Raw genomic sequence first — 23,703 nt, 5'->3', positions numbered from 1 at the left:
GACACCCGTGCAGCATTGAATTGGTTTGGATGGCTCACAGCGTCCTCTGTGGTCCTTCACAAGAGGTAATGAAGTACAGAAGCCTGACAGCAGCTAGCATTTCCAACTTTTCACCAAAAGACTGCTTCTTTGCAGTCCTGATGGTAACTTTCCCGGCAAAACATTAGCTGCTGCTCCGAGGCTTTTCGGAGTCTCTTTCTCAAGTTCTTCCCACGGCTGCATAGTCTCTATGCTATAATGATTTACTTTAATCTGCATGTAAGTGCCACTCTATCACCAACTCAAGCATGAGCTTTCTGCCTTTGATGACACTTTGTTGTAATGCGCAGCCAAGGCACTGTGGAAGGCAACAAGGACATGTTGGAAATGGAGCTTCTAGTGTGCCCCTAACCTGTCATCAACAATAGTAGAGCACCTACACATCATTGCTCCTAGGTATTCTGAATTTTGTACAGCTACAAGATGAAATCGCTCGTAACCAGGCACGTAGCCAGGGGGGGGGGGGGGGGGGGGGGGGGCTGGGCCCCCTCCCCCCCAATTCTTCCATTTTGCTGGGACCTCCTCTTCCCCCTTCCCCCTCATACAGCATTTTGTCATGGGTGAGCCCCCCCCACCCGAAACAAAATCCTGGTTAGATGCCTGCTCGTAACATTTTGGGCAGACGAAACTTTCCGGTTGAGGATGATGCAACCCTTACCTCGTGTATGCATGCTTCGACTGTCTCGACCTTGTGCACGTGCACGTGAGACAGGTAGTCTTCAGGGCTATGACAAAGGGCAAACAAAACCGTGCATGAGCATATATGAATGGATGCAGCAGACGTTCACAGTGACTGAAACTACACACGAAAACTGCAGACTAAGCGAACCAACATCGCTTTGTCTGAAGTTTTTCATGTGTAGTTTCAGTTGCTTGTTGCCAGTGTTGGGTGAAGTATATCTAAAAGGTACTTCAAGTAAACTACAAAATAAATGAGACGTGATGTACTTCAAGTAAAGTAAAAAGTACACTGGGTGCAATGTACTTGAAGCAAAGTACTATAAATACAAAGTACATTAAAAGCAAAGTACAAGTATTTTACCACAATTTTTCATGATGTCCTTTCATTCCCCTATACAATGATTTTGAACTGGTATGCATTGCCCGGAAGTAATCAGGGGTGCATGACCTATTTTCAAAAACAGCGGCGAATATTCGATAAAGTCAAGTGGCCGAGTAGTCATTTTCATGAATGGAGCCAAATTCAGAAATCCCTCTTCTGAATTTGGCGCTGCTTGCACTGGATTGTTGCGCCATGACGTCAGCCCCGTAGCTCCAGCAAGCAATCCTCTCAAAAAGAAGTGTCCTCTCTTCAATAAAAAAAAAAATAGTGAGTGTGAAAGTGAGCTTGTGACAAGTAACCATAATGTGACAGCTGAGATTGGGGTGCAAAAAAATTAAGGAACTTTTAAGTCGAAGGAAAAGAAAAAAGGGAATGTCTCAAAACATTGTGACGTTCTCCTCTGTTGTCTTTTTTTTCGACTTGAAAGTCTAATTGTTCCGCACCATAGGTTCAGGTGCTAGATTATGATTCATTTTGCTCTTCTAATAATTTAAACCTCCTCGCTTGCGCTGACCAACCGAGAAGTAGCCCGAGTTCAAAAAGCTACGGGGAAGCTGCCCCCAGAACAACCTGAGCAATGCATCGTCTGCTCACGTCTTTGGTGAGAGTAGAATATCCCACCCAGTATTTCTTCGGAGTTTACAGGGCATCATTTCGTGATACAAATTTAACGAACCGAAATTTGGGGAGTGTACTTTGAAGTCGGAAATTTTACTTTCCTCGGAAAGTACCAGAAAAAAATATGTTAAGTAAAGTACAAGTACATACTCAGAGGAGGCACTTCAAGTAAAGTACAAGTTTCGTAAACCTACTTGAAGTAGTACTTTGAGTGCAATGTACAGTCGTAATCACACTTGTCTATAACGCGTGAGCGAGCGGCTTTCTCCAGGGAGCACTGGACTGGTGGCATTCGCAGAAACTAAGCTAGTCACGTGGCGCAACATAGAACGGCTTGCTCGAGGGGTGTCCTGCCCACTCTATCAGCTTGATAAGCGATAAAAATAAAGTGCTTTGTGATATATTTTTGTTTTTTGATGACAACATTGTTGATACGCCTTCATGCTTTAGTTTGTTTATTGTTCGAGCAATGATGTTTGTAAAAAGCGTGCGAGTAGCCTTCCGCGTTCGCCGCCAGCTGATAGAGTGGGCGGGACAACACCCCTCGAGCGGGCCGTTCCATGTTGCGCCACGCGACTAGTTTAGTTACCGCGAATGGCACCAGTCTAGCGCTCCCCGGAGAAAGCCGCACGCTCGCGCGTTATATAGCATCTTCGATCAACTCGCACCGGAATCGCCCTGAAACCAGCACAGTGCACAGCGCTCCTCGGTCGTGCAGCGCGATGTCGGTGCAACATCGAGGACAAACTGCGCCGCGCCGGTGCACCGCGGCGAGCTCCACCTTGCGTCACTTCGCGTTTTGTTCGTTTATTTTGCGTAGGTCAGCGCACGGTGCCCGTCTGCTGTCAATTTCTTCTATTTATTTACTCGCGGATTTGACGGTCCCACAGAAATAAACATCGTGGACGTGATTGTCGATGGGGTCACGAAGCGGGTGACAATTCCACATGTATATGTTGGCCATCATTATTAGTTCAAGAAAACGAAACACCAGATAATAGCCGTACCTCGCTGTCATCGAAACGCCTCGCGCCGCTTTCCACGAAGTTCGTGCTTTTCGGGCGCTCCTTGCCACCGCAGCAATCGCCAGTAATCGGGGCGATGGTGAGAAGCTCGTCGTCTCGCCGTCAGAAGACCCGAGGAAATCATCTAGTGCAGCTGCGAGGCGTGTTCGTTTTTGCAAGATCGCCATCTCGATAGTCTGCGCGTCTGCTACTCCCGCCATCTTCTCGATTCCCGCTCCTGGCCGCAATGCCTGATGGGACTGCCCCCCGGCGCACCGCCGATTTTCTTGGTGCGCGTTGGGGCAACGAAAAGCCGCACCGGGAGGGTGCGCTTCGTTGATCGAGGACGTACGGTGCGCACCGGTGCACTTGATCGAAGATGAAGGGGCGCACCTCAGTGCCTTGGTGCGCACCGGTGCGGATGATCGAGGATGCTAATAGACAAGTGTGATTAGCACTGTACTTGAAGTACTTCCCAACACTGCTTGTTGCTTCTGAAAAGAGGAAGTTGATCGACCACCACGCATGATGCATTGTCGCCGATTGTCTGCTTGGATTGAAACACGGTAAGCGCGTTATGCTGCGACACTGGATGAAGTAATATGTTCATTTAAATATTTGTAGTGACTTTTGGCGGGGAGAACGTGTCACATGTGTCTAATCTTAGCCTCACAGGACCGAAGTCCTTTGAAATAGAAACGGAGGTGGGGCTGCTGGTTGTCGACCCTGCACGAACAGATGAAAACGCGCTTTCGAAGACTTACTTTATGTCGTCCCATATGTTGGAAATCTTCTGCTTCTTGATTGATTCATCTTCGATGTCGTGGTCCAGTGGTCGCTTTCCTTCGATCACAGACTTGACAAAGTCGTCGGCACTGCAAGAATACAGACCATCAAACAAACTCACGAACGGAGAATTCTGCAGAGATATAGGATAGATGAACCTGGGAACGAAAACTCAGGAGGGAAAACTAAGTAACAGCAAAGGCAAGAGGCAAGTTTGAAATTTGAAAGACAACTGCGCAAATTCTGGCTGGCTTTGAAACTCGGGGGTGAGAGCAGCATAGCGGTGTAGTTGCGGAGTAAGTAAATAATTCAGGGACAACTTACCCAGCTTCGTCAGATGTTGAATCATTGTTCTGAGTCGGTTCAGACTTGACCGTCTTAGCGGACAAGAGTTTAGCAGATGATTTCGGCGCATCGTCAAAAACACTAAACAAGTCGTCCATGATGTTTCACGAGCGCACGCGGTGCCGTTGTTGTCGACCTCAGAAAAGGCGGTCTTCTGCTGAAACTGGCATAACACAACCGACACAACTGTAACGCAGCTTACAAGTCATTTAAACTTCTTGAATAAAAAATAAAAAAAAACATTACAAGGATTATTTTGTGAATAGATACTTTGCACTGAATACACATATGAACTTTATTTGTCTTGACGATCGCGTAAACTGGCTAAAATTAGCGAAAAGGCAAGTTCAAGCAAGAACCGCTGTTGGCAACAAGTTCGCCTCCTTTTCCCAAGGTGGCTGCCAGGGAGATTCGTTCGACTTGTGACCAGTCACTTAATCCAACATAATCTGACATAATTAAGGGCTTCTTTTAATCTCAAACGCGCCTACGCACGTTCCACAATGCCTCCCAAGTTTGATCCCACGGAAATTAAAATAGGTAATTGCCGACTGCACTTCTATAAGAATTTCTAATCCGCATGCCGACCTACGTCCGAACGCCAACGCTTTGACGGGATTGACTGTTTACGATGAACACATCCTCTTTTTTCCAGTGTGCCTGCGAGCCGTTGGCGGGGAAGTCGGAGCCACATCGGCCTTGGCCCCGAAAATTGGTCCCCTTGGTCTGGTAAGTTGAGCGTTCCTATATTTTCAAACCAGTGCCCGATTGTACTGAGGCGGCTTGTGGGACGGTGTCTGATGGGGACACGCTTGCATCTTCTACTCCGTGCAGTCTCCCAAGAAAGTGGGCGATGACATCGCTAAGGCCACTCAGGACTGGAAAGGCCTGAAAATCACCGTCAAGCTCATCATCCAGAACAGGCAGGCACAGATTGAGGTGGTTCCGAGCGCTGCGTCGCTGATCATCAAGGCGCTGAAGGAGCCCCCGCGGGACCGCAAGAAGGTTAAGAACGGTGAGCGAAAGACATTCCAGCTTTTATAAGAATGGATTTTTTTTCCCCCTGCGGGTTCTATTTACCCGCAATAAAACGCTAGACAAATAAACGACTTTAGAAGCTCAAATCATCACTTCGTCCGAAGTTTATCACCATTGTGTGCACAGCTGTTCGATTGCATTTATTCCCACGGTCGTATGAAAACTCGTGACTTACAAGACCTGTGAAATGTCACAATCACTGTGTGTGGATACATTTTGCTCAAAAGTCACTTTTGAAAGGGTGTTTCGTTGTATGCCGTAGCAGCCTGTTCACCAACACAGAAAAGGATAGATGTGTGACCTTCACATAGATTTTATTCTAAATGCAATAGCTTCGAATCACGAACCCTCAATCCAACGGACGACTGGTTGCACTGTAGGCGTCATGTCGCTTTGATTTCGATGGCAATCTGGTGTTGAGCCTGTGTCGTCAGTCTTCTGTGTCCCTCTTTCATTATCGTAATAACATAAACTCATGCTAGCATATGTCCATCTTGCCTTTTTCTTGTCTTCATGCGTGTTCTTGTACTACGGCAATATTTTGAGCTACCCCAACTAACTATATTGCCTGAATCGCCAGCCTTTACACCTTCCGGTATGTAGTATAGCGAAATTCGGAATAGTTGTGTTACGGAAGTGGCAAATGAAAATGCCAAAACCAACATTCAAATATACTTGACCCGTGCTTTTCAGTGTTGTGACGTCGGTGACGGGCAGACTTGCCAGTCAAGCCTGCAGTCTAAAGAATGAACTGCGCTGAGCATTTATTTCGTGCTGCGCACGGGTGCTGGAACGAACTTCCAAAGCGTTCATTTGACACCATGAAACTTGTGATCAGTTTGTGAACAAATTCTACTACCCAAAGAGAGCTCCTCCCCTGCCTGCCACTACCATCACCTTTTTATCTTTGCCAGTAGACTTGCGGTTTGAAAAACACGAGAACCAAAATTGCAAATTCAGCGACTATGCAAGAAAAAAAAAAAATTTGGGCCTAATATTTGGGATATTATCTCAGCTATGTTTGTTGGTGTGTTTAAAAAATTTCGGGCTAATCGGTGACCGTGAGGAAAATGCCCTTAACACTGCACGATTGATTATGAATACTAAACCAGCTAGTTCTCTCTAAAGCTTGGCTGCCTTCGGTTGGTTTGAAACAAACTCCGTGTGCATACAGACAGAATTCAGCCATTGCTTTAAAGGACACATGCAAAGGAAAAAAACATTTTTTTTAGACAGCTTAGATGGAAAAAGGATGTCATAAAACGATTTTACAACGAAGAAAAAAAATTTTTTAGAGCTATATTTACGGCGCTATACGAATTTGTAGTTGGCGCTCGCGGGAGCCGCCGCTGGTCACGTGGTAGGCCCGCGCGCCGCCGCGCTGCGTCGCCGCCGCACGCTGAGCGTTGTGCGAACGCCGCTTCAACGCGTTTCTCCACGCCGCCGTCGCCGCCGCCGCACAAGTTCGTCTGCTTCGGGGCGCCGCCGCCGTCGTCTGACCGGCGCGCAGGTCTATCACGTCTGCTTGCGCTTTTTCAGGAGTTTCCTTTGGGCTCTAAAAGTTACTTATTCATCTTCGTTTTTTGTTATACTTCAAACAAAGATGACTAAGTTACTTTTAGAGGCCATAGGAAGCTTCCGAAAGAATGCAAGCACCACGTGATAAATAAAGACCAGTCACGCGATAAATACGGACCACTTTTCCGCGATGCCCGCGGGCGCCAACTACAAATTCGTTTTGCGCCGTAAATATAGCTCTAAACATTTTTTTCTTCGTTGTAAAATCGTTTTATGGCGTTCTTTTTCCATCTAAGCCGTTTAAAAAAAATGTTTTTTTTCCCTTGCATGTGTCCTTTAAGCACTGGTTTGCACACACAGCACCGACCCGAGATTAGAAACGACGCCAACCATCACGACCTATGAGACAAGAATGCCAGGGCATCTCTTGCATATGCTTGCCCCCGAGGACACTTTTTCCTTTCACTGTGCTATTGCCTCGTATACAGGCTTGAGGCTCATAAGATGCGAAAGCATCATCAAACGTAGGAGGCTTGCGCAGAAGGCGGGACAGCTGAAACTTTTCCTTGTCGGCGACTGTAATAGTGCCGAGGTAACGCTGTGCCGTATGTGTGGACGAGCCTTCCGCATCTGTACGACTGTCTCCTTGGGCCGTCGCTGACTCTACGACGCCCGTGCAGTGAAACACAGCGGCAACCTGACATTCGAGGAGATCCTGACGATCTCGCGGACGATGCGTCCCCGGTCGATGGCCCGTACCCTCAACGGCACGGTCAAGGAGATCCTGGGCACCTGCCAGTCGGTGGGCTGCACCATCGACGGCTGCCACCCGCACGACGTCATTGACAAGGTGAACAGCGGCGAGATCGAAGTGCCCGAGGTGAGTCTTTATTTGTACCCAAAGCATGCACGGCGGGACACTCTGCCTCCGGGCATAAGCAATGGTCTTCGATTCTAAGTAGTCTGTGTAGGAACTCGACAGAAATGTTAACATGGACAGTCAACTCTTGGCTTACTCTGGGGGGGGAGGATCTCTGCAGGGGTGTCAGGTTAGATCCGAAGATGAATCCAATTAAGGTGCTCATGTCCCCGACTGCTGGAGACTGTGGAACCTTGCAGATTCAGAGGCCAGATTCACAAAAATTGTCTTGCGCCGCAACTGAGATAAAAACAGGGTGTCTAGCGACCAGGAAAACCGGGAATCGTCAGGGGTATTGTCAAAAAGCGAGCCCAGTCAGAGAAAATAAGCCGGAAACGCCATCGAGTGTCCTGAGCAGAGACTTGAGGGAAGAACAATAGGCAGTAAATTCAGCCTAGAGCAGGTGCGCGGGCTCTGTTCACCCGCTGCGAAGGGAGCCTTGGATTGAATTGGATCGAGGGCGCGAAGGCTAGATCCAGTTAGAGCTACTAGATTTAGTAACAAATCGGAATATGCAAGTTTGATTAGGCCCGTGTCAAATTATCCTCAGTGCTCCATGCTCAATGCCTTGTGTTGTAATGTTCTTATATATTTAACCGCATATACAGTGGTCGGAAAATTTCCCCGGAAATTGTCAGGGAAAACCTGGAAAAGTCAGGGAAATTCAAAATAAGAGTTTGCTAGACGCTCTGTGAAATATTTCAGGGGTGGAACGGCTGCGCCATTTGCGCTATTTTGCGCCAGACACGTTTGTCCGCGCCATCCTGCGCCATGTTTCAGAAACTGCGCCATAGCCAATAAATACCTAGCGCCATTATGCACCAAATCGCAAAACGCGCGCCCAAAAAAAAAAAAAAAAAAAAATTGTGTTTTGTCTTGGTTTCGGTTTCTATCGACTCGATTGGCAACAATAATCGCGTTTAGCTTGGTCGGTCTTGCAATCCTTTATTCTCTTTATTCTCCCCGTGTATCACGAGTCGGAAGTGTGCGAAAAAACTCGGGGGTCGGATTTTAAGCGCTACAGCACCTGCCACTGGATTGTTATTCTTCAACCATGAGCGGTTAAGCAAGTCGGCCGAGGTGAGGTCGAGTCGTTAAGCGTCAGACTGCCTGAGGCTCTGCGGCCCGGGATCCGGACGTCAGTCAGTTGAAAACAAACGAGCAAAAGATTCCTTTTATCGCTTCATCGTTCGAAGTTGGAACCACATTCCTGCAAAATAAATCGTGATTTGGTAGAACTGAAACGCGGTCCGATCCAAAACCTTGCCGGCCAGCAGCTCTCACGCGAGATCTGTTCGGCGCACTTTAACCTTGCTCCTGCTTATCGCTTCGAATACGATAACTCCGTTAATCGTAGTCTGCTGCTTCTATATTGAGTTGCACAATATGATCATCTCGAATTTTGTTGCGATATTGAGGTGCACAATATGAAAAACTCGAAATTTGTCGCCCTGTTCCTCTGCGCAACGCAACTGCACGTCCGTTGCTTACGCGCGTCACGTAGTTCGCACATATAATCACTCTGTCGAGCACGGGTGGGCTGTGCGATAAGTAGTGCTGGTTTGCATTTTGAGCAGCTGAAATCCACTCAGAAATTATCAATGCTCACAAAGTTTGCTCCCGTGCTTGTCTAAGACACAAGCTGAAGTGCAATGAAAACTGATCTGAGCTGCTCCTAGCCTGCTCCAGAATGTAGTTTTAGCTGCTCCCAACCTGCCCCGAAACAGCGGTTAGAACTGCTCCTGTGGCTGCTCCCAAGTACATTGCATGAGTTCCACCCCTGCATTTGCAAGTTATGCTTACCGTAAGCTATGCAATACAAATTTGTTCTTAAATTTTGTTGTGAGATCATTTTGTAAATCTCGCCTCTGGTCTTTGTGGTTCAATATTTAGTTTAATGTTTGGTAAGCACTCTGTAGTTGGCGTTCTAGTTTCTCCTACCTCTGACTGATTTACGAGGCTGAGAAAAGTTTGTTTTTCCTAGACTGAACGCGTTCAGGCCGAAACTTGCACCTTGCTGACGGAAGCAGACAGCAAGCTGGCATAGTAATCTCCCCTCTGGTTTTAAGAATTCAACGTTTGGTTTATTAGCTGGTAAGCACACTGTAGTTAGTATTCTAGTTTCTCCTAGCTCCAAAAGATTTACGGTACAGGGCCAAGAAAAGTTGGAACGTTATTCGAGACTGATCGCGTTTAGGCTGAAACTTGCGCCTTGCTCAAAGAAGCAGGCAGCAAGCTGGCATGGTAATTTGTGCTAATGACTGGGATAGAGCTGCTTTCATTGACCTATGTTTTTATATTTCAGGAATAAACATGGAAGTTTGTACAGTGGCGGCTGTCTACGAGAAAATAAATAGAAAAAAAAAAAGAAGCCCTTGCAGGTGTGTGTTGTCTACTGGCGGCTCATTTTCACTTCACACCCTGCAGCACTTCAAGGAGTATCTCCTTGCGAGACTCGTCCAGTAACCGTCGTATCACACTGTCTAGGTTGTCCTGGCCGTGCAGGAAGTCTTCCACGTTGTGTACGGTCACGGGAATCCTGTGGTCTGTCACGCGATCCTGGGCGAAGTTGTAGGTGCGAATCTTTTCGGACCGTCCCCTTGTGCCCACCTGCAAAGGGAATGGCTCGTTACCTACGTGCGTGGCCGGCCATAATGAGGAGGCTAAGGTTTTGATGGGTGAAGAAGTGGTTTTCTGCTTTTCTTCGAAGCTCATGCCTAGAGGCACTGATTCAGAGTGAAAACACTGCAGCCATCTTAAAGGAGCTGTGCGACTATTTTAACGTCGGAAGAATTTGCATCTTCTACTTTTGTCATTGTTTATCTTGTCACTAAGGACAGAAAACAAATTTTCCTTACAAATGCTGTGATTCCGCCGTGTAATCACGAGGCAAAAATTAGAATATTTCCTGACCTGCAGCCGCAAGCGGTGGCCATGAGAAATGCACGGCGTGACGTCAATGGGGGTCTTGTAGAAAGATAGCAAGTTGTGCGAATACCTGCTCGATGAAAGGTAATTTTGCTATGAATCTTGTCTCTCCAACATAAATATAAATGCGTTAAAAAGAACCTGGTATCATCGACAAAACTTTTATTACACGGAGTTTTAGTGGCGCCATCTATCCTAGGCCCACAAAACCATCAGCTCTACCTACTACCGCAAACAGCCGCCGGAGGGGGAGGGGGACAGAGCCGGACGGGGATGGCGGGGCCCGGATGAGACTTTCCTCCTTTCGCCATGTTGATCGCGCTGCTCAAGTACGTGGTCGCAAGCGGGTGAGTTCTCACTCACTGACGGCTCTAGAGAGAGCTTCACCGGAACCCTGTGCGTCCCCCATTGACGTCGCAGCGCACGTGACTCGCAAAATGGTGAAGGAGTTGAGAGGTGCTAAAAACCTCAATCTTAGTCAATTTTTTAAATAAAAACTAGGACATGCAGGCAAAAGTGTTTTTTTTTTTTTTTTTTTTCTTTTCTTCAGAAAGGTCGAGACACCAACTACCAGAGGAATGAAATTGTTGCACAGCTCCTTTAAGAAAAAAGAATAATTGCAATCCACAAAATTGCAAAATTGTAGAGTACCAATAGTGCCAGTTAAGGTGAAAATGAATTGTAGAAAATGCAATTCTAAAAACAACAAAAAGTTTAAATATTTTAATAATAAGTTTTTCTTTTTTTCTCACATGTTACGTGTATTTAGCTTGTTCCTCAGAAAATTTCAGTCCAGGACACCCCTGAATGAAGTCTACACTTTCAAAACATTGAATGATGCATTTGCTCATACAACATTTCCTGCCAAAAAAGTGAAACTGAGAAAGATGCATATGAAGTTCCAACTTGAGGTTTCTCAGTTTTCTACAATTCCTGGGCATCTAAATTTCACCTGGAGCTTGGGTATCACCTACCTCTTCGAGACTTAGCTGTTCTCCTGGCAATAGCTACCGGCGTGCATAGATTGTGGGCTAGCTAACTTTGGTAGCAGACATTCTTTGATAGATAAACTGCCAAGACCTAACGGGAAAATGGTACAAAAGAAGAGCGACGAAGTAGCAATATGATCTGAAGTGGAAGATGCTGTCAAAAGGGTGCTGCTGAAGGTAATAGAATATTGCGTCTCCCGGCAAGACCAACTGTAAGCTCCCTTCCGGGTCTACATCAGCGAGATTCCTCTAACGAGATTTTGCACATTTTTTTTCGATTTGGATGTATGAAATTCTGGCCACCGACACTTTTACAAGCTTCTCCAGCTTAAATTTTAAGTAAATAGCACTTCCGATGAGGGCGAGATGTTTTGGCTACGTTAAATGTGCACAAAGCAGCCCTAACTAAAGCATTTTGAAATTCGCCACCTGCTGTCTCGGGCTACCAGCATGCCGAAAAATTTTTGTAAGGTAAATCCTGCGTGTTATTTAATGAATATTTTCGAAACCAATCTTTGGGAAGTTAATAAGCACACAACATATAAAAAAAAAACTTTTTTTTGCCCCCTGAAAAATGGGAATTTTGAGGTTATAGACGAATTGCTGGAAATGTTTTTCCATCCTTCGGGAATGTTAAAATAGTCCGCGACAAAGCAAAAGAGTATCGCCGAAGTTTCCCGACACCGTGCGCTGGCGAGAAAATCGGGGAATGGAGTGCCAATAGTGGCTCTATAATGAAATTTAACATCTACGTAGCCTCGGTACTCAGAACCCCGGGGCCGGGGCCTCAGAACCTCGGGGCCTCGGAACTAGCGCACAAGTGTGGTGGCGTGTGAAATGAAGTCTCGAGTGCTCGCACGTCCCGGGTTTGCAGGCTTCCTTTCACAGTCTTAGCTAAGACTGAGATAGCTAAGACTGAGACACAGTCAGCTAAGACACTGCTTACAGAAAATCGGCCCTGGCTGGTGCTCGTAGGCATGCCTACTCGACTGCACGTGAAACGGAATGATGTCGAAGGTTTTGTGCTCTTGATAACCTTTTGCTTTGTTGACGGGCTCGTGTTTCGACGGCCGTCTCTGCTGAGTTTCAGTTGGAAATATACCTGAAGCTTTCGTTGTGTCACATGCGAGCTGGTCTTCTTGTTGAGCTCAATCTCGTACAGCTTGGCGCGAAGCTTCTTGAGCGCTAGTTCTTTGTTCTGGAGCTGCGACCGCTCCTGACTAGACTCCACCATTATCCCTGAAAAAAATAAAAATAAACAAATGACTTTGGGAAATTTCCTTGAAACCGTGGCAACTCTCTTCTGCGAAAAGCTGAGGTGAAGCACCCACCAGATGGAATGTGCTGAATCTGAACGGCCGACTCTGTTGTGTTGACGTGCTGACCACCGGGCCCACTGGCCCTCTTGGTCTTCATGACCAGGTCTTTGCTGTTCAGGACGACGTCGACCTGCCGAGAGACGCTTAGTAGGTCAGGGTATGGCTTCATGGCACCTGAAGAAGTAACGGTTTTCTTAATATTGGATGAATCGAGGTGGGAAGGAAGGTAGGTCTAAGAAACGTGGTGCTAGTCTGATACCATAAGAATGCCTGTGGACGTAAAACATCTATGACACAGCCAAATTGTGCAGACTACAAATAAGGATGCTTTGGGGACAATGCTGACAAATAGCGCACAAGCTTCTAGCTCTAAATAAAGATTGGCTATGCGTATAGCCATGAGAAAGACACACACTGCGTCATACTTTCTGCCAGAGTACTTTTCACAAACGTTTTGAACTTGTATGTGATAGTGTCAGTTTTTTTTAATGTTTAGATGAAAGTGGAAACGGGCAAAGTTTTGCTTTCCTTTGCGTCTTGGTTACATTTCTCGAAGCGCATTCTTTGCACACACCTCAAGAAAATTCACTTCAATAAAAAAAAAAAAAAGTTTTCCAAGCCTTTTCACAATTGAAAAGAGTTTAATGGAAGAAAAAAAGTTGTTGAATTCAGTTTCTGTTAGGTTGAATTCAGTGTGTTTAAATGGGCGGTGGAAAGATATTCAATTGGAATGTTTTCCACTTTACACGAGCTTACTGGCACTAGTGGGACTCAACAATATGCGCACGCGACGCCACTGGCCAAAAAACTCCTTTGTTGTGGTGTGATTTCCAGGACAAAAGCGAGCGTTTTCATTCAATCTCTCTTTCGCAAAACTTGACGTAGCTGGGCGGTCGTAGTATTGCCCAGTGATGACATTTCAATGCGGCTCATAGATTGGACCCGAGCGTTGCGTGAGCACTTGATTTGGGCTTGTGATAATCACGGCCACTACCCGAATGCTTGAGAAGCATTCGGGTAGTGGCCCGCATCCAATCACTGCAATGACGACAATAGCCGAACCATAATAATGTCTGGAACTCAGCGCGTGTCCTGTGCCTTGCCAACCCCAGCGCATGACTATGATCAACATTGGCGGCATATAATCAATCGGCTCCAGATCACATGGCCCCTTGTTCTGGCTGCAAAGTTGAGGGGGTGAACGCTGCTCGCTTTTCTTTCATTTTTTTCTGCGACTTCGATCGCGTGTGGTGAAAAACGAACGGGTGTTTCACAGGTTATTGACGTCGGGGAGCCGTTCTAAGCGGTATTTGCGCAAAGTACAAAAATCGTTGCATCGCCCCTTTAAAGTACTGGAACTTGGATCTACGGAGTGTCCCCTAAAAAATGTTAGTAGCAATTTTTAGCACGAAAATAACCTATGCATTGCCGAATGCTCAGTCTCCGCTCAAATGGGCAGTTTGGACCAGATGCCAAAGTTTCAAAGCTTGCCATTACCCGATTCAAAAGCTATAAGCAGGGCCCACAAATACCTGGAGATGAATGAAGTCGGGAAATGACTTATTACTTCTAAATAAAACAACGGTTAGTTCTGAAACCTTGACATCTCAGTAGTCCGGGCCACTAGCGCTACCTTTCGAGGAAGACCGAGCGTTCAATGATGCGTCGTTCATTGTTGCAGCAAGAAAAAACAAAATTTTTTCTGAGACATGTTGCCCTTCAGATTGAGCTCCCAGAGCAAGTCGGTTGTGATGATGACAGACAAGTCAGTTGTGATGATGAAAACTCGTAGAGTCTGAAGACTCTGCAAGTACGCATACCTCAGCTGGCAGTGGAAGCACCGCCACGGCCATGGTACTAGTGTGGATCCTTCCTGCCCTCTCGGTCTGTGGCACCCTCTGCACTCGGTGAACGCCGCTCTCGAACTTCAGGCACTTCCCGGCGTCCCGGCCGCCGACGTTGAGTGACGCGTGCCTCACTCCGCCTGTCGAGAGTCGCAAGAGTGCACCGAAACGCTCCATAAACATAAACCCGCACTTATTAGATCGCTTCTCGCTGCTGGCACAGGAAGTGACATGACAGAAACGATTCGGACATCCATCGATGCCAAGATTGACCGTAATCGTTGACAGAATTAGAACGGAGGGGAGATCCTTTGGTCCTTTCATCTAAAGCACAAGCTTCTTCCCTTCGATGACGCTTTGACATCTCGTGGGCCTCGAGCGCGCTTGCGCTGCCGAAGCGCCACAGAAGGCAATGAGTGCACGCTGGAGGCCGGACGTCAAAAAGAAACGTCCCTCCGTTCTCGTCCTATCGGTCGTTGTAGCAAGCCAATGCTGTCGTCTGCTTCTTGCGCAGGGGTTGCGGTGACGTCAGAGCAATGTCGATTTCTGATTGGCTTTGATCGGAAGGATAGGGTGTAGACCTCGATGCTATATGATTTGGGGTCTAACTACTATTTTTTTCAATCAGCCAGTAAAAGCTCGGCGTTTTGACGTTGTCGCAATCCCTGAGCAAGAAGCAGACGAACTTGCGCCCAGCATTAAACAAGTGATACGGGCAAACAAAGGTGAGCGTCGCCGTTTCAAAAAGGTGGGACAGTAACATCACTCTCATGCAGTTTGGCGTTCATGGAATTCGGATAAGCGGGCTTCAAATTGTAATCTCTCGTCTGTCTTGATAAGCGTTTTACGACGACAGGTCAGAGTTTGACGCCGGGAAGCGTGCGGCGTCTGCACCCACCCATGTCGGAGGTCTCGTAGTCGACGATGCGGCAGCTCCAGCCTTTCCAGCTGGCGTATCGGACGTACATGTCGAGCACGTCCTTGGTGAAGAGCATCGCCTCCTGGCCTCCGACGCCAGCCGTCACCTCTAAGAGGACTTCCGTCGTGTCGATTGGATCGGGCGGGACGATCTGGTCCAGGATCTGCAAGAATGATGTGGTGGCAACGTTGCACATGATCGAAACTACTATGTCAAGACAAAACCAAATGTTTATGACTACAGAGACATACTAGTCCTAGTATGGCCCAAGTATACTAGTACGGACCACCACTGATTCAGAAGCTTCTTTGTCGCGGTGAAATTGCGAGGATAAACAAGACTTTCTTCCAGCCTCGTCTTCGCAAAGCTTGACGACGTAATTGTGGGATCAAAACCACCCACCTGACGACAGTCGAGCGCGGCTCATAGATTGGACACAAGAACTGCGTGAGCACTTGACTTGGGCTCGTAACAATCGATGCCTCGGCGGACACTCGGGTAGTGGCTCGTGTCCAGTCACCGCGATGATGAAAATAGCCGAACTCTAATCCTGCCTGGAGCTGAGCACGTGTTTTCTACTCTGCCAACCCCAGCGCGTGGCTGTGATTAATGTTGGCAGCATAGGATGGGCACCAGGCCATGCGGCCGCTTTTTCTGCTGCAGAGCTTACGAGCTAAGCGTTGCTCATATTTCTCGAATTGTTTTGGGTACGGACGTTGCCTAGAAAGAAAAACTAAGGCAATTTTATTCAGTTATTAAGGTTAGGGAGCGATTTTAAGTACAATTTAGTGCAAGTAGAAAAATCTTTTCATGGCTCCTAAGTGTCCACAATGGATCCTAGCACTGTAAGATGAGCCTGAAAACTTGGCACCGGCAGATAAAAAGCTTAAACAAAGTGCATCGTCTGCTGGCTGCACCTATCGGGAGATGACATCACAAGTAACAACCATCGCTAACTCTATTGTCTATGAGCTTGTCTGCCATTGACTCCGGCAAGTTTGTTTGTTTGTCTCATTTTTTACACAAGGAGAATGACTCCTTAAAATTGCACCAAGTAGAATGCACCACCTAAATGCACATACGGTGAAAGCTCAAGCGTTTTATGTGCAGGTCCCAATTTTTCCGGCCTGTTTTAGAGCATTAGGATCCATTGTGCACACACTATATATTGTTTGTTTTTTTCACTTTTGCATAATGGTTGTTTTGAGACATTGGTCCACCATAAAAGGACGCTGCTTAAATGAGCTGCAAACGTCACCTAAACTCTTCACTCCCTTTATATGTGCTAGCTATCCTTGAAACATTAAAATTGGATTGAAATTGATCAGAAGCAGAAAAGAAATTTTTGTTCATAGGTCACAGAAGACAACTGGGCCACTGGGACAGGTTAGTACTAGAGCAGATGGGCCACCGCTCCCAAGAAAGATAATACAATTTTACATATTATTAGTATGAGGTGCTCCGACAGTGGCTGGCAGTTGCTGGGAGGTGTTATCTACAAACAGTACCACCGCTTCCACTTAACGACACCATCTGTATCCTACCTGCAGAAAACTTGTGATGCGGGGAAGTGTATGGAGTCATTGGCTAGCCACCTATTAAAACGTGCAGAGAAAACTACACATCTTAATTCCCCAGGTTTGCCCACTTGCAAAGCACTTGCCTGATCATTGAGCTGCTTGAGTTCCGCCTGGCAGTTTTTCTGGTCATCCACTGCCATGGAAACCATATCTTTGTCCCCGGTTCGAGTGAAATCTGGATTAGTGGAAAGGCACGTAATTGATTCTTTCAGGTCACCAGAATATTTATTCTATGCAAGGCCTGGCCACCACCAGCCCAAACTACAGGGTGATCCATTTTATCAACCAAATAATCAGTTTCCTGAACCTGGAAATTGTAATCTTCTGCAGAGATGGAATTAGGTGGTGTCCTTGCAACGTTAGATATCACAAGGCAAAAGCATCTTGAATAAAATTCACAATTTACCTATGACTAGACAACCCACTGAGCCGTTTCCTCACAAGACTGAAAATCAATATTTTGATGCCCCGAGCAAACAATGCCACACGGTTCGCACCCCAATTGCAATGGCTTCCCTCCCCTACTGGCTTATCGAGGTTACAATTACAGAAACCGTCAGCTCCTCTTCTCTTTGTGACGGGAAGAAAGTAACTGTGTTACTTGGAACCTCTCAGTCAGGTGCACACCAAAACTTGCATCTTTGTGGGAACTTACAATACCCTCAGTGAAACAATCATTGTAAGTGGTTCGATAAGTCGATGGCACCATGTAACAAATCAACCTGTAAATCGGTCCTGAACCCCAAGTCTGACGAGTGTCTGTCTCACACGAGCTACATTCGACAGTCAGCACGAGAACATTCAATAACCCATGATAGAAGAGGGCTTAGTATATGATCCTATGAGGCGAAAAATTGTCTAGCAAAAACCGGAGGTTACCCAAAACACAAGGAGGCCGTCGTGTCCGCTAGATGTTGACAGGAATTAGTTACTGTGTGGACCACCGTTTACGGGTTGCGGACGGCCGAAACGATCTACGAAAACTCTCTATTAGCGCAGATGTCATTTTGATATTCAAATTTAGCGTGATTTTTGCTGACGAACTCTCGGTTTCCCCAGCAAAGTGGCGTGAAACCATCGTCACATGGAAGTTGCGTGAAAATCATTAAGTGCAAGCATGGAAGTCATTGCATCAGACCGTCCGACCGTGAACTTGGCAAGATGACCGGTATCGCCCGGCACCACCCAGAATAATCAAAGCCTGTGCACTAGAATTCTGACGTCATCGCAGCGAGATCAAGTGTGGACATGAATCGTACGCGACAGCTGTGTCGGAATTCAACTCGGCCTCGTGTTCAGTTGATGCGTTGAACTCGGGCCCAATTGCCAAGTTGGTGACATACTATGGCCACTGAAAGGTTGAGAATGGCAGGGTGTCTCCTTGGGTTGCCCGGCCTCCAGCATGATGCGCTCGCTGCCTTCCACCGTGCACTGGCTGCGAATGCACTCTCAAGGCTAACAAGACGCAGATGCCTTATCAAAGATAGAAAACTCATGCTGGAGGTGGGGCAACTGATAGGGCTCCCTGCTGTTTTCGTAACACATATTATTATTATTATTTATTATTATAGTGTGATGACGTTCCATGGAGCTGGAGGAAGCTGTTAACAGGCTTGTTCAATGAGTTAGCGTTAGAACACTTGTTTTGACAAAAACCCGGCGGTGTCTTTCACTTGTCAGGTTCGGGGAAAGAAAGAAAAGGAGGGGGAGAGGGTGACGCATGCGACGCTCCTATTGGTTCGAAGCACTGACTTCGGCACGCACCGAACCTCTCCCTCTCTCTCTGGCGCTGACAAACTGACAGATGCCGCTGGGTTTTCATCAAAACAAGCCCCTTCGTTTTCGGCAAAGTCATGCACACAGACACGGACAGCGCCTGTCCGTGTCTTCTACTTGTCCTCGTCTTTAGCGCTACTTTTAAAATCGTAATGTATAACTGACTAGCCCGTCACATGATCCTTGCTCACGCACACAGCTGTCACGGAGTCCGAGAGGTGTAGGTGCCGCAATAGAACTCCTAGGTAGCAAAGCTGTGATGCTGAATGAGATGGCGTAATCGGAGAAGGCCATTGCTGGACACAGATCGGAAACGAGTGCTGCATCAGCGCTCAGTTTCGAGCCAAGTTTGAGCCGAACATTGATGCAATCATTGTGCCCAATCTGTGCCCAGCATTGGCCTTCTCTGAAGACGCCCTCTCATTCAGCGCTACGACTTTGCTATCTAGGATGTGTTGTGCCGAGGCAAGGTGGAATGCTGGCGTGCTCAGATGCCGCTCCGCCATCACCGGTTGTTCTTCGCTCAGGGTTTGCGTAGTAGCGGTGCATAGGCTGTGATGTGCGTGTGGAGCAATGGATGCGGTTTCTTCCACGAGTGGTATGGGTGCGGTTCCTTCCACGAGTGGTATAAATGCGGTTGTTTCCAAGAGTGATATGAATGACCGTATCCAATGGTGTCAACATACTATGACAGGCAGAGTACAAAGAAAGGGTGAAAAAGAAAGGGTGAAAAAGAAAGGGTGAAAAAGAAAGGGTGAAAAAAAATTACAGTAAGATCCATAATGGATTGGTCGGGAATTCGTTAGCATGATACTTGGGAAACGCCAATACTGACCCCGTAATGAGGCCAAAAAGAGGCAGCAAAAAATAAAGCAAGCAAAAGAGAAAGCCGAATGAGAAAAGTGAAGGAGTCAGCGTTAGCATTTCCTAAACGGGGACGTGTGTGGCGTCTCCAAGGCTCATGCTAACGGACTGTCTGAAAATCCACCAATAAATTTTACTGTAACTTTTTTTTTTTTAATGGTGCTACGACCGATCACTACTACAGCTTTAACGCAATTGACCAGCTACGTCCAATGTAATACATCTAGACATTCCCCGACAAGAAAACAAAATTTTCCGTTGCCATCACCTCGCTCGAGGTCCTTGAGGCCTTCCATCTCCCGGTTCAGTTCATTGATTTTCTTGACCAGCGCGACGATGCTGGACAGCCGGCTCATCTTCGCGGTGAGCTCTCTCGTGCGCTGCGAGTCGTGGGAGCACTTCTCCAGCTCTTCCTCGACCTGCTTCAGGTCCCTCGCTACCATTTGGAAATATTTCAGTAACAACTTCTGTTCGACGAGGGGGGAATCCTTTTCTGGGACGGTGGAGTGATGCCGGCCAATGTCTGTCCGGAATAGAACGCCGCACACACGCTCCGTGGAATGTTTTGGCAAGTTGCATGGTGAAACTATTTTTAGGGTTCTAGTCGATAATAATCTATACACCGATGCACTTAGCGTGCTGTTACTTATATGTGCCGCGAAGGCGGAATTTTTAAGAAATAATCGACCGCACACATGTACTGCCTGTCGCCTAGTCGTGGAGGCAGCCATTTTGTTATCACGTGATTCCTCATGCCCTAGCCGTACGAGCGGCTACAAATCCAACCAGGAACACAAGTTGTTAGATATACAAGTACGAAATAGTTACTAGAGGTTTTTGTGACATTAAGATTAAATCTCAGCAGTTTCACAATCAAAATCAAACGTACTTTATTGCAATAAAGGAAAAAGGTTCTTATTCAATGTTCAAAACGTCGCAATCCATCTTGGGGGTGTAGCTCAGTGGTAGAGCGTTCGCTTTGCATGTGAAAGGCCCCGGGTTCGATCCCCGGCACCTCCACTCTCTTTTTGCTCTTTCTTGCTTTGCTTTAGACGTTCTAGGAGTTGTCAATAAATACTTTGTTGGTTTTATAATAAGAAATAAAAACCTGTGATCAGGATGAAGGGAAATTGTTTGTTCAATGTTTTGTTGGATTATCGAATGTGGGAACTATAAAACAATCCATTATTTAACGGTTGTTTTATTTGTTCCTCCATCCTAGTAAGCAACTCTGTTGTAATTTACTGTTCTTACAAAATGATTGCCAAAAGTAAGTACAACGCGAATATCGTCATCGGAAATTATAAAGGGCGAGTTCAATATTTCAAGAATAATTATTAACAACTGCAAGTGATATAATTTATTTCTAATAAATCATTTGTTGCAATCAAATTAGTGCTCGAATATAACAATAGGATTCGGCTGTTACTGGGCACAATAAGTAAAAGTATTATTATTATTATAACGATTATCATTTTTCTTCTTCTCAAAACCAGTTCAGATGATGACGGGATATGTGGCCACACGGACGATATGAATAAGCCCAGGCGAGCGCCAACTCTCCCTCTTTTCCACTCTGGGCAGTGATGCAGTATCCCAGAGATCCGTTCCTGTAACTCGGTAGGCTTTGATTGGCTTAGAAGGTCTGCAACGCTATCTGTCAGAAGAAAGATAATTCATTATCGAGGCTTCAGAGTCTGTTCAGTTTTTGTTGTCACTACGTGTCGCCTGACCGGTTGTGGCTTAGTCAATGCTGATTTTGGAGCCGATTGTCGAGGCTTTCCGTGATAAAAGGTGAAATCAAGCACGGCTGAAACCACCGCGATTTGGCAGGTTGAGCGATCAGACTTCTGCGTTTGATAACACATTCGCGGGAACATAGATGATGAGAGGTTATTTTATCTCATCGAGTACTGCTATTTATATATTTATTTATTTCAATACCCTGAGGGTTTCAGAGGGCATCACTGAGGGGAGTGAACAAAAACAACAAAATAAAAAAAATAAAAAAAAAACAAAAAAAAAGCAATGGCCTACAATGCACTTGTACGAGAAAGAAGAAAAAAAAATGCAAAAATTATTAACTAATGCAGCTCTAAATAAATGAATGAATGGTATGTTTACTAAAGATGCGGGAAGGTGGTTCCAATAAGAAGACGTTGGAGGAATGAAGGAGTGAATGTATGGTGAGGTTTTGCCGTGAGGTATGTCGACTTTAAAGTGATGATCGACTTAAAGGTTCGCCTTTTGCATTGAAACGCCGCATCCTTGATTCATAATCAGCGCCGAATTCGGTGTTGACTCTCAGCAATCGTTTACCGACCAAGTGGTTCGCGCTTTCCACTTTTTCGTGTTTCCAATTCTTCTCCTGCCTTCCTTTCCTACCTCTACCCCTCCCCTCCCTCCCCCCCCCCCCCCCCCCCCCCCCCCCCCCCCTTTTCCGAGGGGCTACCACGGAGGATGGATTAGGAAACGGGCCTGTTGTTTAACTAAAAACTATTTCGCTGCTCAAAAAAAAAAAAAAAAATTGTGGGCAGCGATTGAATGTGCTTTGCCGGATGCGCAACCCAACGTCCGCCTTGAACAAGCTTGTATGCACTGGACTAGCATTTTTCGAAGCACGGCAGGTTTACTGTAGGTCCTATCACATGGTCCTGCAAGACCTCCCTGTCCGTCACAAGCTCACTAACCTTTTTTTTTTTTTCCCGCGGATATGCCCCAGAGATTGATTACTAGAATTATTGATTGAGCAATAAGTCAAGGACATAACGACGGCAGCGTATTCATACAGTGTAAAATAAAATGTATAATATATTTATAAGAACACCGTTGTCATCACTGCTTCGCTTTTCAATTTTTAGCACTGCAAATAATCGTAACCAAACTATTTTTATGATTGAAGACCCCTCGTCGTGTATCGAACCCAAGATTATGCTTACGTGAAACACGATTTGGCGCGGGAGCAGCTCGAATCACCGTAATTTTTTTTTTTTTTTTTTTTTGCAACGCGGACTTTTTTGTTTTTTGATCTAGCTGAGGTACCACTGGCAAAACACGAATCGCATACTTGGAAGGTGTATACCGTTCTATACTCCATCGGCAAACTCATATAACTGGTTGAATGAATACAATACTACCGCATTCGTTCAAGCTCGATTTGTTGAATCGGACTTCAACAAATCACACGCACCCATTCTCCCTATTCCTGTTTATTCAGTCATAGTCGTTCCCTCACGATGCAATACCGGCAGTTTATGCAATGTTGACGTTGCCAGCCGTGATAGCACAGTTTTTAGAAGCGCTACACATGCGTTGCACTGACGCCACATCGGATACTTTTGACCACCATGTAAGAGGGAGAGAGGGAAGCTGCTTTGTAAGAATTTTGAGTGACGGGCTAATCATCTATAATCTTCTGGGAGGAGAATAGCGACGCTTGTGCAAATCCGGGAGGCGGAAAGGAGGATCCTGATAAGAGGGGAGCTCCTTCTTACCCTCGTCACGTGCAATTTTCGGTACACTGATTGATTTCTGTTTCCCCGCCGTGACGTCACACGATAAAGCAATTTTGTTCTATCTGTGAAATTAGGAACACAGAAATCAAAATATAATCACGGTAATAAAACAAAGCGAAATGGATCTTTGCAGCCAATACCGTTCGCGAGGTGACTAGGCAAAAGTATATATTACCTCCGTGACTTCATTCCCTGCAAACTGCCAGAAAGAGTCATACAAACTCCTTGGCGCTATTATCAACACGATCGCGTTTGCAAGCCTGTTGTTTGATTTAGCTGGGTTTCGTCCCTCCTGGCTTTCATAGCTCTGTATGAAACAAGAAAGATAGATACTTTTCTACATTGGGTATGTTTGCCCGGGGCCTCCAGTTATTTACGGCAAAAATCACACTGGAGGCGCTCCAGCAATGTTCACTTTGGTCAACACACGTGCTCTCTAAAAATGCCTGTCGTCTACTTTCCCAAAGGATACTTGAAGAGCCAATCAAATAAACCGACGGATAACCAGGCTGAAATGATGCTTAGACCTAAAAACAATTATCACACAAATTTGGCCTCGTCATTCCCAAACTGGTTGCCGGACAAAATTGTCTATGCGAATTGCAAGCCAGGGTTGGTAATAGTAACATAAGATACGTA

General features: G+C 46.2%; 3 protein-coding genes and 1 non-coding gene across 4 annotated transcripts in view; 2 read left to right on the top strand and 2 right to left on the bottom strand.

Moving 5' to 3' along the window:
- The window catches only part of LOC8026444 (exosome RNA helicase MTR4), a 38,133-nt gene extending 34,153 nt beyond the window's left edge, over positions 1-3,980 (bottom strand). Inside the window, exons 1-3 of the mRNA XM_042289497.1 lie at positions 3,835-3,980; positions 3,489-3,599; positions 698-764 (exon numbers count right to left, since the gene is read on the bottom strand). Of these exons, the coding sequence (XP_042145431.1) occupies positions 698-764; positions 3,489-3,599; positions 3,835-3,953 (297 nt within the window). The 5' untranslated portion in view covers positions 3,954-3,980. The remainder of the gene's footprint in view (positions 1-697; positions 765-3,488; positions 3,600-3,834) is intronic.
- Positions 3,981-4,201: 221 nt separating this feature from the next.
- LOC8052010 (60S ribosomal protein L12) lies at positions 4,202-9,686 on the top strand. Its single transcript, XM_002433985.4, has 5 exons — positions 4,202-4,395; positions 4,511-4,584; positions 4,690-4,870; positions 7,092-7,291; positions 9,636-9,686. The coding sequence occupies exons 1-5, from the start codon at positions 4,359-4,361 to the stop codon at positions 9,639-9,641; spliced, it is 498 nt and encodes a 165-aa protein (XP_002434030.1). The 5' UTR covers positions 4,202-4,358; the 3' UTR covers positions 9,642-9,686.
- LOC8051775 (peptide chain release factor 1-like, mitochondrial) lies at positions 9,398-20,293 on the bottom strand. The gene is made up of 7 exons (XM_002433986.5): positions 19,818-20,293; positions 16,993-17,084; positions 15,309-15,492; positions 14,387-14,550; positions 12,579-12,696; positions 12,350-12,486; positions 9,398-9,940 (listed from the first exon to the last, which is right to left on the bottom strand). Exons 1-7 carry the CDS (start codon positions 20,278-20,280, stop codon positions 9,740-9,742), a joined length of 1,359 nt encoding a protein of 452 aa, XP_002434031.5. The 5' UTR covers positions 20,281-20,293; the 3' UTR covers positions 9,398-9,739.
- Positions 20,294-20,497: 204 nt separating this feature from the next.
- Positions 20,498-20,569, top strand: Trnaa-ugc. The gene has a single exon. It is a non-coding gene; the product is annotated as a tRNA-Ala (tRNA).
- The last annotated feature ends 3,134 nt before the right edge of the window (positions 20,570-23,703 follow it).

Source organism: Ixodes scapularis, unplaced genomic scaffold (genome assembly GCF_016920785.2).
Source record: "Ixodes scapularis isolate PalLabHiFi unplaced genomic scaffold, ASM1692078v2 PGA_scaffold12__126_contigs__length_90152505, whole genome shotgun sequence".
NCBI classification, from domain to species: Eukaryota; Metazoa; Arthropoda; class Arachnida; order Ixodida; family Ixodidae; genus Ixodes; species Ixodes scapularis.
Note: the sequence above shows the minus strand (reverse complement) of the source record. Positions and strands in the feature narration are given on the sequence as shown.

What these genes read in the sequence shown, in the direction of transcription:
- LOC8052010 (XM_002433985.4), top strand. Translation starts at nt 4,359, where the DNA reads ATGCCTCCCAAGTTTGATCCCACGGAAATTAAAATAG. An exon ending in TCCCACGGAAATTAAAATAG is followed by an intron (nt 4,396 to 4,510) that starts GTAATTGCCGAC and finishes TCTTTTTTCCAG; the next exon opens with TGTGCCTGCGAGCCGTTGGC. An exon ending in CCGCAAGAAGGTTAAGAACG is followed by an intron (nt 4,871 to 7,091) that starts GTGAGCGAAAGA and finishes ACGCCCGTGCAG; the next exon opens with TGAAACACAGCGGCAACCTG.
- LOC8051775 (XM_002433986.5), bottom strand. Translation starts at nt 20,280, where the DNA reads ATGGCTGCCTCCACGACTAGGCGACAGGCAGTACATGTGTGCGGTCGA. An exon ending in TCAAGCAGCTCAATGATCAG is followed by an intron (nt 15,493 to 16,992) that starts GCAAGTGCTTTG and finishes TCATTCTTGCAG; the next exon opens with ATCCTGGACCAGATCGTCCC. An exon ending in GATTCAGCACATTCCATCTG is followed by an intron (nt 12,487 to 12,578) that starts GTGGGTGCTTCA and finishes TATTTTTTTCAG; the next exon opens with GGATAATGGTGGAGTCTAGT.